An 18,963-nucleotide genomic window follows, 5' to 3' on the forward strand; every position below is an offset into this window, starting at 1 on the left:
GGGACATGGTTATAAACTGAAAGAATTTCAGTGAGAAAAAAATATTGTCACACATGGAATGTGGGATCAGGCACCACAGTCTGTGACATGCTGTATTAAATGTGAAAGCAGTAAGTGTAAGAGGCAATGGAGGAAGATACATATGGAATGTATATATGGACATCAGGATGTTACATCTATAACCCCAGATAGAGAAATGGCTTCACAAACAATATTTTATGCTGCCTGTGGATACATATTTCTTTTTTTGGAGACTATACATGCTGGCATTCCTTGAATTAATATACTTTTTCTTCTCTGCATGTGTGAATCAATTCAAGTGACTCAATTCAATGATAAGTTATAATTATTAGGTTAGTGTAAACATAATATCAGTTTTTGCATGGTTGAAATTTGCCATTTGATATTGGAATACATACTTAAATAAGTGTGGTTAGGTTATACATCATCTGAATGCACATTTCTCACTTGATATTCTTTTTGCTAATGACTTAGTACTTGCTGTTTATATTTATTTTAAACTATGGAAAGGATGGACAAAAAGCAAATTTGAGTGATTTTCTTATTAGAGTTCAAAATAGCAGCAGAGACAACTTGCAACATCAACAACGCATTTGGCCCAGAAACTGCTAATGAATGTGCAATGCAGGGGTGGTTTGAGAAGTTCTGCAAAGGATATGAGAGCCTTGAAGATGAGTGAAGTGGCCAGCCTTGGAAGTTGACCATGACCAGTTGAGAGCAGCATCAAGCTGATCTTCTTAAAGCTACACAAGCAGTTGCTGAAGAACTCATCAACCATTCTATGGTCATTCAGCTTTTGAAGCAAATTGGAAAAGTGAAAAAGCTTAATAAGTGGGTGCCATATAAGCTGACTGAAAATCAAGAAAACCGTCATTTTGACATGTTGTCTTCTCTTATTCTGTGCAACAACAGTGGATCATTTCTCAATTGGATTATGACATGCGTGAAAAGTGGATTGTATGTGACAACCGGTAATGACCAAGTCAGTGGCTGGACTGAGGAGAAGCTCCAAAGTGCTTCCCAAAGCCAAACTTGTACTAAAAAAATGTCGTGGTTACTGTTTGGTGGTCTGCTGCTGGTCTGATCCATTACAGCTTTCTGAATCTGGGGAAACCATTACATCTGAGAAATATGCTCAGCAAATTGATGAGATGCATCGAAAACTGCCATGCCTGCAGCCAGCATTGGTCAACAGAAAGGGCCCAATTCTTTTCCATGACCACGCATCGCACAACGAATGCTTCAAAAGTTGAACGAATTGGGCCAGGAACTTTTGCCTCATCCACCATATTCACCTGACCTCTCACCAACCACCACTTCTTCAAGCATCTTGACAACTTTTTGCAGGGAAAATGCTTCCACAACCAGCAGGATGGAGACTATGCTTTCCAAGAGTTCGGTGAAGCCTGAAGCACAGATTTTTACACTACAGGAATACACAGACTTATTTCTCATGGGCAAAAAGTGTGTTGATTGCAATGGTTCCTTTTTGATTAATAAAGATGTGCCTGAGCCTAGCTATACTGATTTAAAATTCAAGGGCCAAAACTGCAATTACTTTCGCATCAATTTAATACATTATACTTCATATTATGTACTACAGAATATAGTATATTTATTTTTAATAGAGTATATTGGAATATAATAATTATTTTAAGATTATTGTGTATATTTTTATAAATTAATTTTACTCCATACTAATTATCTTGGCAAATATTACTATCCCCACTTTATAGATGAGGATTCTGAAACTCAAAGCAGTTGAATAACTCTTTTTAGTTCCTAAGTGGCAAACTAGAATAGAGTCCTCTGTGGTTGAACTTCAAAACCCTTCTCCTAGCCATTTTGCTGGTTTGTCTCATCAGTGCATTAGCATTTGAAGATCATTCCTATACACATTAAAATATCGTTTACTCTTCTAAACACATTCTGCACTCACTTAAGCAGTTTCTATGCACCCCTTGCAGAAAAGGGTAGACTTTTCCCCAAAAGTACCATGAACAATAATACCAGAGCATGTGTAAGGGGGCACAAGAGAAATTCAGAAACTTGAGAATAAATCTCTTTCAAAATAAAACCACAGTATCTTTAATCAAGGTCTGGCAATCATCATATCATTTCTCTGAGACTGGTATTGGTAAATGTGGGCTATCCCACCAAGCCTTTAATGCTTGTTAGAAATGTATCCAAGAAGTTGACTAACAAGGCAATTCATGCAGTACAAACAGGAATCGGTGATTCTTTCCCCCATTACCACAAACATAGTTACTGCCCTGAATTTGCTTTAAAGACAGTGAGAGAAATTGTAAGAGCACTGAAAATGGGACGGTAAATAATAAATAGGGACTACCCCTCCAAAAAAAAACAAAGGTTAACAAATTTTTTCTGAAGGTAAAACCTATTTTCAATTTACAACAATTCTGAAGCTTGATCTGGAGGCATGCAATGAATGAGGTGACTTTCAAGGTCTGCCTATTATGGAAGGGGGAGTTCTCTTCCACCTGTAGAAAATTAAGCAGCTGATAATGATATCTCCTGGTATGAGATTAAAATAATAAAATCAAGCCAAAAACTTTAAATTGAAATCTAATTTCTCCCATTACCCCAGCACATTCATATCAACTCTGCTCCAATGGCATTCTTCTCACCCAGCAAGACAAAGATCATCTTCTCAGCAGCCAAACTCAGAAAGGCAAGCTACTTTCCTTCCTTCCTGACTTTCCCTTCAGAACTCATTCAAAGGGAAGACAAAGGACCCGTGGGTGGATGGGAGTTGTTTTGTGCCTGGGCCATAGGGATACTTTATTTTTCTTAAAAAAGATTATCTCAACATTACTGTAGCCAAAAAATAAATAAAAAATAAAAACAAAACCCTAAAACAAATATCCGAGGCAGTTTAAATTAAAAGTACAAAGGACTGAGATATATTTTTAATTTCTTCATAATTAGTTTACAGATTGGACTGCACTGAGACTGCAAAAATCAGCAAGCTACTTGGGGATAAAGGCTATTGCAATTATCAGGAGCAAGCCAAATGCTACCTTTTGTTCTTACTAAAATCTTCTCCTTTAAAAAAAAATCTCCTAGCAAATGATTTTCTATTTCCTATTTAAAGAGGATTACATAGCAAACACCACTAGTGGCTGGAAAGCAAAGAACTTTCCATCGTTTTATTACCTGCCAAATACAAATTAGCTCATTGTGGTTAATTCCTGCCAGGAGACCCCTTTCCTGGCTGCCCATCAGGCCAATGGGGTATGGCAGGTTGGTTCCTGCCCGGAGTCCTTCTTAATCAGGAGGCTGTCAGATATGCTGCTTGCCCACTGTCTCCGACATCCTGTGGCAGCTCTCGTGTTCGGGCAGTGAGGTTTTGAGCTTGTATTGCCCCAGTAACTAGCTCAGAATTGCTCCTACTTAGGATCACTGTCAAATCTCAGTGGGCATTTGTAAGGTCTTCCTCCAGGTACAAATCAAGAAGCCCTACAAATTTCACTTTGTAATAACTACAGGATACAGAAATTGTATTAGTGCCATTAGATTGAGTCATAGAACTATTCAGAAAGGTTAGCTGGATGTAGTGAAGTCACAGTTAGACTAAGATAAAAAATCACTTTGTTAACATTGAGTATTTCCTCATTGGTAACACTCTATATTAAGGTGCCATTTATAAACAGCTTATTATTATTTATTAATGTGTGAAGCACTTTATAGCATGCTAGATAACAACTTAAATTCATGTATTAAAGATGCACATACATGGTTTAATACGATTTACGTCCTATAATATTCTTTAAAACAGCTTCCCATAGTCTCATCCGTTAAGCATTTATTACTAATGCATTTTATAACATGCTTTATAATACATTATTTGAGCAAGTAGCTGCATTTAGTGATCATTTCATAAATAAGAATAAAGCATTTATAAATGGCACCTTAATTTAAAGTGTTACCTTCCCATTACTAGATAGCTGCTCACTATTCATCCCATTTTGTGATTATTCTCCAAATGCACCACTTAATAAAACAGACACTAAGTTCTATTTTCCCTTCATCTGATTAAAAGTTTATTGAGTCATTTCTTCCATCTGCTTTCAGATGTTGCTAGCTTGGAGGCTTTAGTGCGATTTCTGTTGAAACTGAACTTTCAATTCAACAATATTTCTATGAAGATTATAATAGTAAACACAGAGAACTACTCACCATGTTAGACAGCGCCTGCTGTTTGGACTCCTTGTAAAATTCAATTTTCCGACTAGAAAGAACAATCCAGGAAGTAGTCCAGTTTTTCCTTAGGAGAGAAAAAAGCAAATAAAAAGCAGTATTACTTGAAGAAATTAGCACAAATATTGCATAAGCAACATGTGGAATAAGTAGAGACTATCTCTTTTTTAACTAGAATTCCTAAAAGTCTTTTTCTTTATTAAAATCTATAGGTGGTATGGAATATGTATAATAATAAAAGATTCTGTAGTTTTTAGATCATGGCATTTACAGTAAAAGTTTCATTTGTAGATCCTCCTCAAATCTTTTTCAGATATTAAAAATCCAACTTCATGTATCCATGTCCCCCACTCCCTAAAAAGCTGTTCCTGCAGCAAACTAAAAAGAGAAATCAGAACATTGTCCTTCATTGTTCAGTTCACTACAGTTCAGTCGCTCAGTCATGTCTGACTCTTTGAAGCCCCATGGACTTCAGCATGCCAGGTTTCCTTGCTCAAACTCATGTCCATCGAGTCACTGATGGCATTCAAACATCTCATCCTCTGTCATCCCCTTCTCCTCCTGCCTTCAATCTTTCCCCGCATCAAGGTCTTTTCCAATGAGTCAGTTCTCATCGGGTGGCCAAAGTATTGGACCTTCAGCTTCAGCATTAGCTCTTCCAATCAGGACTGATTTCCTTTAGGATTGACTGGTTTGACCTCCTTGCAGTCCAAAGGACTCTCAAGAGTCTTCTCCAACACCACAGTTCAATAGCATCAATTCTTTGGTGGTCAGATTTCTTTATGGTCCAACTCTCACATCCATACATGACTGGTGGAAAAACCATAGCTTTGACTATATGGACTTTTGTCACTAAAGTAATGTCTCTGCTTTTTAATATGCTGTCTAGTTTGTCATAGCTTTTCTTCCAAGGAGCAAACATGTTTTAATTTCATGGCTGCAGTCACCATCTGCAGTGATTTTGGAGCCAAAGAAAAACATCTGTCACTGCTTCCATTGTTTCCCCATCTATTTGCCATGAAGAGATGGGACCGGATGCCATGATCTTCATTTTTTGAATGTTGAGGGTTTTTTTTTTTTTGTCTTTAAAAAAAATTTTTATTGGAGGCTAATTACTTTACAATATTGTGGTGGTTTTTGCTGAATGTTGTTTTAAACCAGCTTTTTCACTCTCCTCTTTCACTTTCATCAAGAAACTCTTTAGTTCCTCTTTGCTTTTGGCCACAAAGGTGGTGTTATCTACATATGTGAGGTTATTGATATTTCTCCCAGCAATCTTGATTCCAGTTTGTGCTTCATCTAGTCTGGCATTTCACATGATGTAATCTGCATATAAGTTAAATAAGCAGGGTGACATATATACAGTCTTGACATATTCCTTTCCCAATTTGGAAACAGTCCGTTGTTCCATGTCTGCTTCTAGCTATTGCTTCTTGATCTGCATACAGATTTCTTAGGCGGAAGATAAGGTGGTCTGGTATTCCTATCTCTTGAAATATTTTCCAGTTTGTTTTGATCCACACAGTCAAAGGCTTTAGAGTAGTCAATAAAGCAGAAATAGATGTTTTTCTGGAATTCTCTTGCTTTTTCTATGATACAGTGGATGTTGGCAATTTGATCCCTGTTTCCTCTACCTTTTCTAAATCCAGCTTGACCATCTGGAAGTTCTCAGTTCACATACTATTGAAGCCTAGCTTGGAGAATGTTGAGCATTACTTTGCTAGTGTGTGAAATGAGTGTAACAGTGAGGTAGTTTGAACATTCTTTGTCATTGGAATGAAAACTGAACTTTTTTAGTCCTACGGCCACTGCTGAGTTTTCCAAATTTGCTGGCATACTGAGTATAGCACTTTAACAGCATCATCTTTTAGGATTTGAAATAGCTTATCTGGAATTTCATTACTTTCACTAGCTTTGTTCATAGTGATGCTTCCTAAGGCCCACTTGACTTTGAACTCCAGGATGTCCAGGATATGCTCCTTCATTGTGACATCTCTTCATGGGTTTAGTACACATCAGAGTCTTGAAAACTAACCAGCTAATCTCTCACTGTCTAGCTCACAATATTTTTCAATGTTGAAACTCAACAGAAAGCAAAAATGAAAATAAAAGGAGTCAAATGTTTTTTTTTTTCCTTTTTTGCCAGTCAAACTAGCTAGAACTATAAGGAATGATACCAAGGGCTACTTATTGAGAGTGTGGAGAAATGAATTCTCCCATACAATTTTGGTGGAGTTCAAACATTTTTTCAGGAGTGAATCTGGCAATATGTTTTTAAAAAATATTTTTAAATGTGTATATCTTTCAATTGAACAAGTTTATTACTATGAATTTAAACTGATCCTACAAATAATCTTATAAGTTAAGGCTCTCTGCCCAAGAATGAAGTGCATCATTTCTTAAGTCTGCATGTAAAATATCAAAAAAAGAGAGACAGGTTATGAAAATTGCATATTATGGATTCATATAAGGAGCTAATTAACCCTGTCTTGTAGAAGAATCCTGATAAGGGAAGTTTTCAATGTCAATCATAATATAAGATATAGTTCAAAATACCATACTGCACTATTTATCTATGACTGTCTTCACCCATTCCAGCCCCTTCTGATTATTAATTCCCATTCATCAGAAGTTCAAACATTATGTTTTTAAATGTGTCTTCCGTGACTTCCTCACACAGCACTTAAGACATATTGAAAATAATATTTTGTAAATTTCACTTCTCTCTTTCCCCCATTAAATAAAAATCCCCAAACCAACAGAAAATACTTTATATTTACAAAGATACCCCCAGTGACAAGCAATAGTGAATTGGAAAGAGTAGGCAATAATTATATATTTGTTGAGTTAATGATTAAACTTAGGCATGGGGGTATAAAAAAAATTGGATATAACAACAGTTAAATCAGAAAGTGAAACCCCAACTTTGATTGCCCTTTGCATTGCATTGTTACTTAAATAACTAGATCTGTATAAGTTTGTGTCATGAAGAATACCCTTCGATTAGATGGTAAAACATTAAGGAGATTAATATACATTAAGTTTCTATCTATTACATCATGTTGCTGATGTTTGCTTTGGTTTAACACTCATTTTTGAATAGCTGAATTCATTTTACAAAAGTGATTTTTTTTTAAAAAAGGTTACTAAAAGACTATTCTGGGCAATATAAAACTACACAAAAATATGTTTTAAATGACCATTTAAGATCTTTGTATAATTTAGTTCCACTTTCCTCATAGACTCTAGAGGTTTGATTGAAAGAACAGTTTTGATTCAGTCAAGTTAACATTTACAAGACTAGGTGGCTCTTACATGCTTGAAGCTTTCCTACTTATACACCATTGTATTAAAAATGAAAAACAGAAACAAAACACACATGATGTGTATGTTTCAACATGCAAATACGAACTCTATGTTGTTGGGCCCACTTGTCTTCAAATAGTCACTTTTTCAATCAGATGACAATAAAGATGGAAGAGCAGGAATAAAAACACATAGACCTTTTTCTTCCTTTGCTTTAGTTCCTATTTCTCCTTTTATTTACCACCAGCAGCAAGATGAACTGAAGCATCTGTAGCCTTCTTTTGACAGAGGTCTTAATATTAGATGATCCAAGATAGAGTAAGCATTGGCAGGACTGCTGATCTAGACTGGGCATCTTTGTTATCTCCACCCCTCACTTTTACCATATGTAACCAGCAAGAATGGAATATCCTCAGACATGACAAAATCTTTATTTAACCTGCCTGTTATATTTCCTACTATATTTTTAATCTCCTGGCAGGAGATATTCTATACCTTATTTGCTTCCTATCTATAGCAAGCCCTGGATAAACGGTTCTGATTTGATCTGTTTCAGATGTTGATCGTTTATAGAACGTGTTGGCATTTTTCCCTTCCTTAAACTTGGAACTGGAATTGGTTAGAAATGAAGTTGCATGAAATTCGATTATCTCATGGTTCTCAGAACTTTGAGCTGCTGTAAAGAGTTCCCTCTTAGGTGAATCTGATGAACAGGCTGAAGAGGGTAGGAATTGTACGTGTTGTAACTTTGGTAATATAAATTGCTCTGGTACTTTACATACAGTGTAATTTCTTTTTGAACTTATAAACTACAAATAATATCTATGAATACAAGGGATTTTTCCAACTTGTTTAAGATAATATCATTTCAAAAGGAAGAACAGAATGCTGGTTTATAACATTTCAGATGCCCCAATTTTAATTCAGTTTTTCATGATCTCTTTTAAAATAAGAATTAACATAAATTATTTTGAGTAGTATAAGTTTGATCGTCTAGTGGAGATTTAGCTTCTCAAAAATATGATGAAGATATTATATCCACTTACTAGTACAGAAAATAAGATTCAGAGTGTTTAGGTAACTTACTTAAGGCTACACATTTAGAGACAAACCCAGTTTCTCTGATTCTGAAGCCTATAATCTCTTTACTAATTTATATTGTGTTTTTTAGATTAAGGAGTATAGGTGTGCTTCATTTTATGGTGCTTAGCAGATATCGCATTTTTTACAAACTGAGGTTTCATGGCAGCCTTGCTTCAAGCAAGACAAAAGTCCAATAGCATTTGTTCACTTCATGGCTCAGTCACATATTGGAAATTCTCACAATATTTCAAATTTTACATTATTGCGTTTGCTATGATGATCTGTAATAGTGATCTTGATGTCATTATTGTAACTGTGTCCGGGCGCCATGAACTATGCCCATATAAGACAGCTAACTTAATCCATTGGTTGTGTGTGTCCTAAATGCTCTACTAACTGGTCTTTCCCCAACTTTCTCCCTCTCCTCAGGCATCCCTATGCCCTGAGACATGTCAATACTGAAATTAGGACAAAGAGTAACTCTGCTGCTGCTGCTGCTAAGTCACTTCAGACGTGTCTGACTCTGTGCAACCCCAGAGACGGCAGCCCACCAGGCTCCCCGTCCCTGGGATTCTCCAGGCAAGAACACTGGAGTGGGTTGCCATTTCCTTCTCCAATGCATGAAAGTGAAAAGTGAAAGTGAAGTTGCTCAGTCATGTCTGACTCTTAGCGACCCCATGGACTACAGTTTACCAGGCTCCTCCATCCATGGGATTTTCCAGGCAAGAGTACTGCAGTGGGGTGCCATTGCCCTCTCCTGAGTAACTCTATAACAGCCTTAAAGTGTTCAAGTGAATGGAAGAGTCACATCTCTCTCACTTTAAATCAGAAGCTAGTCGTGATTAAGTTCACTGAGGCAGGCAACTCAAAAACTGAGACAGGCTGAATACTATGCCTCTTGTGCCAAAGTTAACCAAGGGAAGTTAAAGTTTTAAAAGAAATCAAAAGTGCTAATCCAGTGAACACATGAATGATAGACAAGCAAAACAGTCTTATTGCTGATAATAGGGAAAGTTTTAGTGGTCTGGATAGAAATCAATTCAGACACAACACTCCCTTAAGCCAAAGCCTAATCCAGAGCAAAGCCCTAACTCTCTTCAATTCAGTGAAAGCTGTGAGAGATGAGGAAGCGGCAGAAGAAAAGTATGAAGCCAGAAGAGGTTGATTCATGGGGTTTAAGGAAAGAAGCTTTCTCTAAAACATAAACAGACAAGGTGAAGAAGCAAGTGCTGATGTGGAAGCTGCAATAAGTGATCCAGATGACCTAGCTAAGAACATCAACGAGAGGGCTGCACTAAACAACAAATTTTCCATGTAGACAAAACAGTCTTCTGTTGGAAGAAGATGCCATCCAAGACATCCATAGCTAGAGAAGAGAAGTTGATAACTGACTTCAAAAACCTTAAAGCACAAACTGACTCTCTTGTTAGGGGATAATGCAGCTGGTAATTTTAAGTTGAAGCCATTGTTCATTTACCATTCTGAAAATCTTAGGATCCTTAAGAATTATGCTACAGATAGGATGACAAATCATGGGTGATAGCACATCTCTTGACAATATGGTTTATTGAATATTTTAAGTCTAGTGTTGAGACCTACTGCTCAGAAAAAAAGATACCTTTCAAAATATTATTGTTCATTGACAATATACTTGGTTACTCCAGAGCACTGATGAAGATACACTATGAGATTAATGTTTTTATGCCTGCTAACACAACATCCATTCTGTAGCTTATGAACCAGGCAGTCTTATTATATCAAGAAATACTTTTTGTAATGCTATAGCTGCCATAGGTCATGATTCCTCTGATGGATCTGGGCAAAGTAAACTGAAGACCTTCTGGAAAGTATTCAATATTCTCTATACCATGAAGAACATTCCTGATTCAGGGGAGGAGGTTAGAACATTACCATTAACAGGACTTTGAAGAAGTTGATTCCAACCCTCATGAATGACTGTGAAGGGTTCATTCAAGATTTCAGCAGAGGAGTGAGTGCAGATATGGTGGAATTAGCCAGAGAACTAGAATTAGAGGTGGAGCCTGAAGATGTGACTGAATTGTTACAATTTCATGAAAAACTTTAAGGGATGAAAAATTGCTTCTTATGGATGAGGAAAGAAAGTGGTTTCATGAGATGGCATCTATTTCTGGTAAGTTTCTGTGAAGATTGTTTAAATGACAAAAAAGGATTCAGGATATTACATAAGTGTAGTTGATAAACCAGTGGTAGAGTTTGAAAGGACTAAATCCAATTTGAAAGAAGTTCTACTGTGAGTAAAATGCTTTTAAACAGCACTGCATGCTACAGAGAAGTTGCTTATGAAGGAGAAGTCAATTGATGTGGTAAACTTCATTATTTTCTTGTTTTAATAAGTTGCTGCAGCAACTCCAACCTTTAGTAATCACCACCCTGATCAGTCAGCAGCTATCAACACTGAGGCAAAACCCTCCACCAGCAAAAAAATATTATGACTCACTTTTTTGTGAGTCATATTGAGGCTCAGATGATGATCATCATGTTTTAGCAATACAGTATTTTTGAATTAAGGTATATACATTGTTTTTTTAGACATAATGCTATTAGATTATTAATAGACTACAGTGGAGTATAAACATAACTTTATATGTTCTGGGACACCAAAAATACCATATGATTCTCTTTGGTGCCTTATTCTCTTTATGGAGGTGTCCTGGATCCAAACCAGCCATATCTCCAATGTATGACTGTATCACTTTCTTGGTTAAGGAGATTGTCCATGTCAGCTTTCACCATGGTTTTGGTCCTAAATCTCAAGTTATAGAAACTAGAGTGCAGAGCCTATGGCAAGGTACAAGTCATCTGGACTGCCTTATTTACTATTTTACCTAATGATAATTAGAAGGATTGGCCAAAGGCCCACTACTCTCAAGCGCTTTTTTTCTCTTGGGAATTGAACTGATTTAAAGGAGACATGGACTGTCACCCCCACCCCGCCCCCTGTAGTTCAGCTTTAAAGAATCCACCTGCAATGCAGAAGATGCAGGAGACATGTGTTTGATCCTGGGGTCTGAAAGATCCCCTGGAGGAGGGCCCGGCAACCCACTCTAGTATTCTTGCCTGGAGAATCCCATGGACAGAGGAACCCGGGCTGCAGTCCACAGGGTCGCAAAGAGTCTGACACACTGAAGCAACTTAGCATATATCAAAAGGAGTTAATGATGAGCCTTTCAACTGCTCGGAAGAAGCCAGAAGCAGGGGTGTACTTCTAACTATGACACCACCTCTGTCTCTTTCCTGCTAGGGGGTTATTCTGGTTTGTGATGAGCAGACTCACATGTACTCGGTAGGGAGTCTAAAACCAGAAAGTGTTTCAAAAGCCTCTCATGTAGGAGTGACTGAGAATTCACCTACTGGGAATATCTTTTACCTTATGACATAGGTCAGGACCTTTATCCTCTGAATAAAGACTTAGCTATTTTCTTCACAATATCTTTCAAGTCAATTCCCCATTTGATGTGTTTGGCCCTCTGTGTCACCTAAAATTCTCAGGATATCAGCAGAAAAGCTTCTCACCAGTTACTCTAACACAATGAGCATTTGGATGGCACTGTCAGCTCTGGAAGCAGTGTGAATTGGATCAACTGGCAAGGTTTTGCCTTGACTTGAAATTCTAACGCTTTCTACATGCCATCAAATCCTTATAGGTGACAGTTTTTCAGTATATTGAGATTCAACTCAGCAAGTGAGTAGCTCCTTCAAGTTTAGAGGGCTTACTTACACAGGACTTTTATTTTATTTTTTTTAATTAGTTAATTAATTAATTTATTTTTTTAAATTTTATTTTTAAACTTTACAGATTGTATTAGTTTTGCCAAATATCAAAATGAATCCGCCACAGGTATACCTGTGTTCCCCATCCTGAACCCTCCTCCCTCCTCCCTCCCCATACCATCCCTCTGGGTCGTCCTAGTGCACTAGCCCCAAGCATCCAGTATCGCGCATCGAACCTGGACTGGCAACTCGTTTTACTTACACAGGACTTTTAAATAGATCTTCTGAGGAAGAAGTGATTTTCAGAATGGAAATAAAAGTCTCTCTACTTTCCTAGCACCCTCAGAGAAGGGAACACCACGCCTGACTTCCTAGAGCTTTTCCACTCCTGGGCACAGTATCTGTGGGTTGTGTTTGTTGTTATGCTGTCACCCAGTCGCTCTTTTTTTTGTGACTCCATCGACTGTAGCCTGCCAGGCCCCTCTGTCCATGGGATTTCCTTGAAAGGAGACTCAAGTGAATTTCCATTTTCTTTTCCAGGGGATCTTCCTGGCCCAGGGATCAAACCTGTGTCTCCTGCATTGCAGGCAGATTCTTTACCACTCAGTCACCAGGGAAACCCATATCTGACATATAGTGAGTGCTTATGAGTGCTTATTTAAGCATTTTTTTTCTTGTTGTTATTATGTTTTGATATTTGGTGGTTTTGGGGGGTCCTTACCACAGGGCAAGTGGAACTTCCTTGACCAGGAACTGAATCCATGCCCTCTACTGTGGAAGCTCAGAGTCTTAAACACTGGACCACCAGGGAAGTTCTCAAATGTTTTTGAGTAAAAGAATATACGGATTCTCAAATTTCAGGAGCATCACACATCTAGAGTCAGACACAACTTAATGACTGAACGACACCAGCGACAAAAGGGCTACAAAGCACCCACTTCTGCATTTCCCTTATTTATTACTTAATTGCCAAGTGTTTTGACAAGTCCTTCATAGAATCATTTTAAAACTATCTAATGTTTCTGGTTGAATACATCTTTTCTAATTTATAATTCTAGTGGCATGGCCTGAGCTTTCTCTAGAGGGCTTCCTGACTTCTCATATGTGTGTCAATAAAATAAGCTGGTGGGCATGCATCAGTTCTCACCCTGTGCTAGGTATGGCACCTGATACTTTGTATAAGTCAAGAAATTTAGTCCCCATGCCAGTCACAAGTATCTACTGAGAATCCGCCACAGGACAGATACAATTCCAAAGCCTGCATATATAAAGGCAAACAGCAGACACCTCAAGGCATTTACCTCTAACTCATTGGAGACAGGTAGTAAACACGGTAACAAATAAATTATCCAAATAGCATCGGGAGGTGGGTGATAATCCACACACTACAGATAAGAGAACGGAGGTGTTGTGAGGTTACGTCTTATCCAAGGGCATCAAAGTCATACATATGGGATTCAGGCCAAGTCTTCTGAACCTTGAAGGCCACACTCATTCTGCTGACCGTCTCTAGAGCAGATCGCACATAACTCTCCCTCAGTCATACTGTGCTTGTCTATGGAGAGCCTCATGATAGCCCTGAGAGAAGAAGACTCCTTACTATTGCCAAAGAGGTCCTTGACCATCTTTCTCCTTGGAGCAAGGCTACTTCTTAGACTGATCTGGGCTGTTCTGCAATGCCAAATTGGGGGCCTTTTCAGCCTTACTTTCCCAAGATGGCCAGCAGGTAACATCATCCACTGATGGGAGCCAATTAATGCATCAACATTTCATCATCTTAAATTTGAGGGCATTCTTTTTTTTAAAATTTTTCCACACAGAAAGATAAAAACCTAGATGTTGGACAGACTCGTGTGTTAAGTAAGACAAATAAGTCAGGAAATGTCCAACTTTAGTAAGTCAGATGTCCTAGGAGTAGGAGAGAGAGTCTCCACATAAATTTACAGATAGCAATTAGGTAAGAGATTGACATTAATGCTAGTGAGTCAGTGCAGGAAATATATCCTGAGACAATAAATGCAGGTATTTATTTTAAATTTTTGTCACAAGGTATCTCATTTAAGATGGGGCAGGGGGTGGCAGTGAGGATCCTTAATGTAATTAAGAAGGAGGAAGAACTAACTTCTAATAAGGACAAGCAGTTAATGCAATTGGTGGGACATCTTCTCCAAGTGACACTTTGGAGAACATTTTTAAAATGAATCCTGACTTGTCAATGTAGAAAGTAAAACCAAAACCAACCAAACAAAAAACCCCAAACCAAAGAAACTAAACACAAACATCAGCTTGACCAAAAATTCTTTGCATTCTGTGAAATGGACACCGGATGGCAGCACATAATAAGAGCAACTTTGTAACTGCTCATCTGAACAACACTTGATGGAAACTGGCCTTTAAAATATTTGTTATCATTGTTAGAATCTGTTAGCTTGGGCTCATGTTGAACGGATTCATCTACTCTAACACTTAAGTTTTATATATTACACTGACCTCTCCAGTGCCTCCTTTGGTAATGACATGATGGAAAACCAGAAAATAAAAGGAAAATAGATGTGAGGTTACTTTGTAAATTTCAGACTCTCTTTGCTGTTGCTTGCCTCTGTTATCTGACTTGGTTACACTGGATTTGAATTGATTCTGCACCCCTGGAGGGGGGTGAAACTGATTTACTCCAGTGTCCTTGACTGATTTACTGAACAATCACTCGGACACTGCTAAGTAGTCTGACTAGTTCTCAAACTGGTATGCAAGGAACACATTTCTTGTTTCATATCCTAAGCTTTTTGTAATTTGCCTCTACTTTAAAAAAAATCAAAGAGACACTGGTGTATAAATATATACATCGCTGTCACTACTGCAAGAAATGTAAAAGCTTTCTATTTTCACAGGGTTACTAGAAGTTGGAAATTATAATAGCACGTGTTGAAAATCATGAAACTAAAGGAACCTTTTACAAAATAACTGCTGTATTCCATACTTTTCAAACGTTCCCCCTAGTCCTTAGCACTGAACATAAAAAGAGAGAAAGGCAAATGCAACCTGGAAGAATTCATTAGGATCTTGAGCAGAAAATGCTAAAATAATAATAATGTTTACATTAGGGGGGTACTTTAGTACCATGTTCCACAGAAAGTCTATTCTTAGAAACAATTGTTTAAAAAGAAGAAAGAAACAAAAACAAAGGTTTAATAGCTCTGGGGCTCTGGGATGAAAATGAACACCGGTAGACATAACACTATACTACTTTTTTTCCCAAATATATCTCTGTGCATCCTTTCATCCTCAAGAACTTCTTTCCACCCCCTCTGAAGAGCAGAGTAGAGTGAAAAGCCTTGTGTAACAAGATGTACAAGCCACACATGAGATGACGAAGGGGCAGGCTTAAAATGAAAGGTGTAGTAGGAGAGATGAGGGTACAGAAAGCGTACACGCTGTCAGGGGCCTTTCATAAACGAAAGAATTGAAAGCAACTCTTCGCTAAGGTCTCCGAGAACTTCAGAGAGACATGAGCTACTTCTCTTTTGGGAACAGATGTAACAAAATGCAGGAATTTCTAATCTTTATCAGAAAAACACACTTTCAATGTTCACAAACAAAATCTAAAGTTGAATGCTGAATGTCTTTGGCTTTCGATCCTGTCTGTCTGGGGACACTTCTAGAACTTCATTTCAAAATAAAGCTAAATTCATGGCCCTTTATAGATGTAAGATATAGCCAACGTGTTCTTCTTTCCACCAACTCTTGCTGTATTCAGAGATAGGTCAAACTTTTCTTAGAAAGAAGGAAAAAAATACATGAAAAAGGGAAGGAAGTTAAAGAAAAAGGAACAGGAAGAGGGGAAGAAAGAAAAGAAGAACACAAAACATGATGTGGATGATATGTCATGGATTTATGAGTAGAAAATTTGTTGTTGTTGTTGTTTAGTCACTAAGTCATGTCTGACTCCTTGGCAATCCCATGGACTGTCACCCACCAGGCTCCTCTGTCCATGGGATTTCCTGACCAAGAATACTGGAGTGGGTTGCCATTTCCTTCTCCAGGGGATCTTCCTGACCCAGGGATGGAACCTACATCTCCTGCATTGACAGGTGGGTTCTTTACCACTGAGCCACCAGGGAAGCCTAGAGAATTTATAGAGATTAATAAAATAGTATTTATTAAGTGACAGTTGAAACCCTTGGTACGGCTGATGGTATGAAATAAAAGGACAGTTTGTGCTTCCTGGCCTCAAACGTCTTCTACCAAGACAGAAAAATCTAACCTACTTCATACAGAGGACATAGCTAAAATCTGACTATACATACCAACTATACATAGAGTAAGATTGGGAGGAGAGGTTGGTAGAAGGGACCAAGTTTCTCCATTTGTAAAATTGATGGCAGTAACATAGCCTGTTTTAGAGTATTATTTCAGTGTTACTGGTAAAGCAACTATCCAAGTACTCCACAGAATAAGCATCTGTTATTATTGTTATAACACATTAAAAGTTATAAAAAGATATAAAGTTCCTTGATAAATAGGGACAAGACCATGGCAAGAAATTTTACATAAGAAATACAAATTATAGAAACTATGGTATACTATTGAATAGTTACTAAATTATCAATGGGTTAAAAACTACACAACTTCTCAGTTATGATGAAATTGATCATTCTGTTGTTAGTTACAAAAACATACAGACTCCTTGGGCAAGCAGTAGGTCTATACATAACAGTCTTTAAAACAAATATGGTCTTGTGATTTACTCAAGACATCTAGGCTTAGAATTTCTGTTAAGAAAATATAAAAGCAAGCTATAGTAGGTTTACTGCAATTATAACTATTTTCATATAAACTTGAGTCAACTTAAAAATGTAATAAAAGAGGAATGTAGAAATGGCTTGGTGCTTTATAGTCCCATCAACATTGTAGGATATCATATGTTATTACATATGTTGACTATATCTACAATTTTTAATCTATAAAGTCTTTATAGTTTTAATATAAAAGTTGACCAAGGTATACTACCTGGTGCATATTAGAAATTGTCACAAGAAAAGAAAAGTGAGATACTTAACTGAAACATCAACCAGAGGAATAAAAATATTAATAAAAGCAACTCTATGTTCTATAGATATCAACTTGCAAAACTGAAATTTAGTAAAACTATACACCGATGAGATTGTGGTGAGGGGTGATCTCTGCATTGTGAAGAGAATATGAACTGATGCATTCAGTTATGCATGGATTTATAACTGTATGTGCCTTTACCATCAAGCAGTCTTTTTGTGTCGTTTAGTCACTAAGTCACGTCTAACTCTTTTGCGACCCCATGGACTGTAGCCCACCAGGCTCCTCTGTCCGTGGGATTTTTCAGGCAATAATACTGGAGTAGGTTTCCATTTCCTTCTCCAAGGGTTCTTTCCAACCCAGGGATTGATCCCATGTCTGCTGCGTTGGCAGGCAGATTCTTTACCACTGAGCCACCTGGGTTTATGCCCCAGAGAGAATTCCTAATATATTTGTAAGGAGACATACATGTGTCATTTATTGCAATATTGTTTGGGATGGAAGGAGTAGGGACAATTTAAGTATCCACTCCTGGAAGACTGCGTAAGTAAAATTTGATGTGTGCACACAATGGCAAAATGGGTAGAAAGCTGCAAGAAATTAATTTGTTTTAAGTATACAGCTGTAGATAGATAACCCTAATATTGACTAGTGCTTAATGAAAGTAGTACAAAACAGAATGAGGCTTATAGCCCGAAGTGCTCATTCTCTCAGTTGTCTCTGATTCTTTGCGACCTCATGGACTGTAGCACGTGAGGCTCCTCTGTCCATGGGGTGTTTTCAGGCAAGAATGTAGTAAGTGGGTTGTCATTTCCTCCTCCGGGGGATCTTCCCAACCCAGGGATTGAACTCATGTCTCCCGTGTCTCCTGCGTCTCCTGCATTGCAGGCAGATTCTTTACTGCTGAGCCACCACGGAAGCCCCTATAACCCGAAAGACTTCTGCAATTTAGAGCATATTCACTTACATGCTGTTTTCTAGTATGCCACACATATAGCCAAATAAATATATGGAGACTGGATTTGAAGAACACATATTCTACAGAGGATTGAAGTGAGGAATGGAGACTGAGAATAAAGTAAGCCCAACTAGGAGTCTTGCCCAGAAAGATGATAATACAAGGCCACACACTGAAGAGGATAATCAACTCAATTTGTGCACCTGAGGTTAAAAACAAAACAAAAGGAAAACTAAAATGGATATGATTTTAAATGAAAAAAAGCTGAAAGAATGCATAATTTCATGCAAGATGATTGAAATAACAATGAAACATAGTACAAACTAATGTTTATATGAATTTAAGCTGGAACACATCAATGGTATGTAAACTGGTTAAACAAACAAACAAAACAAATACAAAATGGTATACACACTGATTGAAGCTACCTAAAAATATGCTGTTCATGCGAGCTGGTGAGAGCCCTTAATTTTTCTTGACACCACCTTCTAGGAAAACATTTTACAAGAATGGTTTATGGAGGGCTTATGGCAAGGACACTGTACAAAATTTGCTTGGAATCCCTTTTAGGA

The 18,963-nt window shown here is 37.6% G+C and overlaps 1 protein-coding gene across 2 annotated transcripts in view; it reads right to left on the reverse strand.

Moving 5' to 3' along the window:
* ARHGAP15 (Rho GTPase activating protein 15) overlaps nt 1-18,963 on the reverse strand; it is a 701,521-nt gene that overhangs the window by 570,003 nt on the left and 112,555 nt on the right. For both annotated transcript variants that reach the window (XM_061438774.1, XM_061438765.1), the window contains one exon: nt 4,222-4,309. In XM_061438774.1, the coding sequence (XP_061294758.1) occupies nt 4,222-4,309 (88 nt within the window). The remainder of the gene's footprint in view (nt 1-4,221; nt 4,310-18,963) is intronic.

This window comes from Bos javanicus, chromosome 2 (assembly GCF_032452875.1).
Source record: "Bos javanicus breed banteng chromosome 2, ARS-OSU_banteng_1.0, whole genome shotgun sequence".
NCBI classification, from domain to species: Eukaryota; Metazoa; Chordata; class Mammalia; order Artiodactyla; family Bovidae; genus Bos; species Bos javanicus.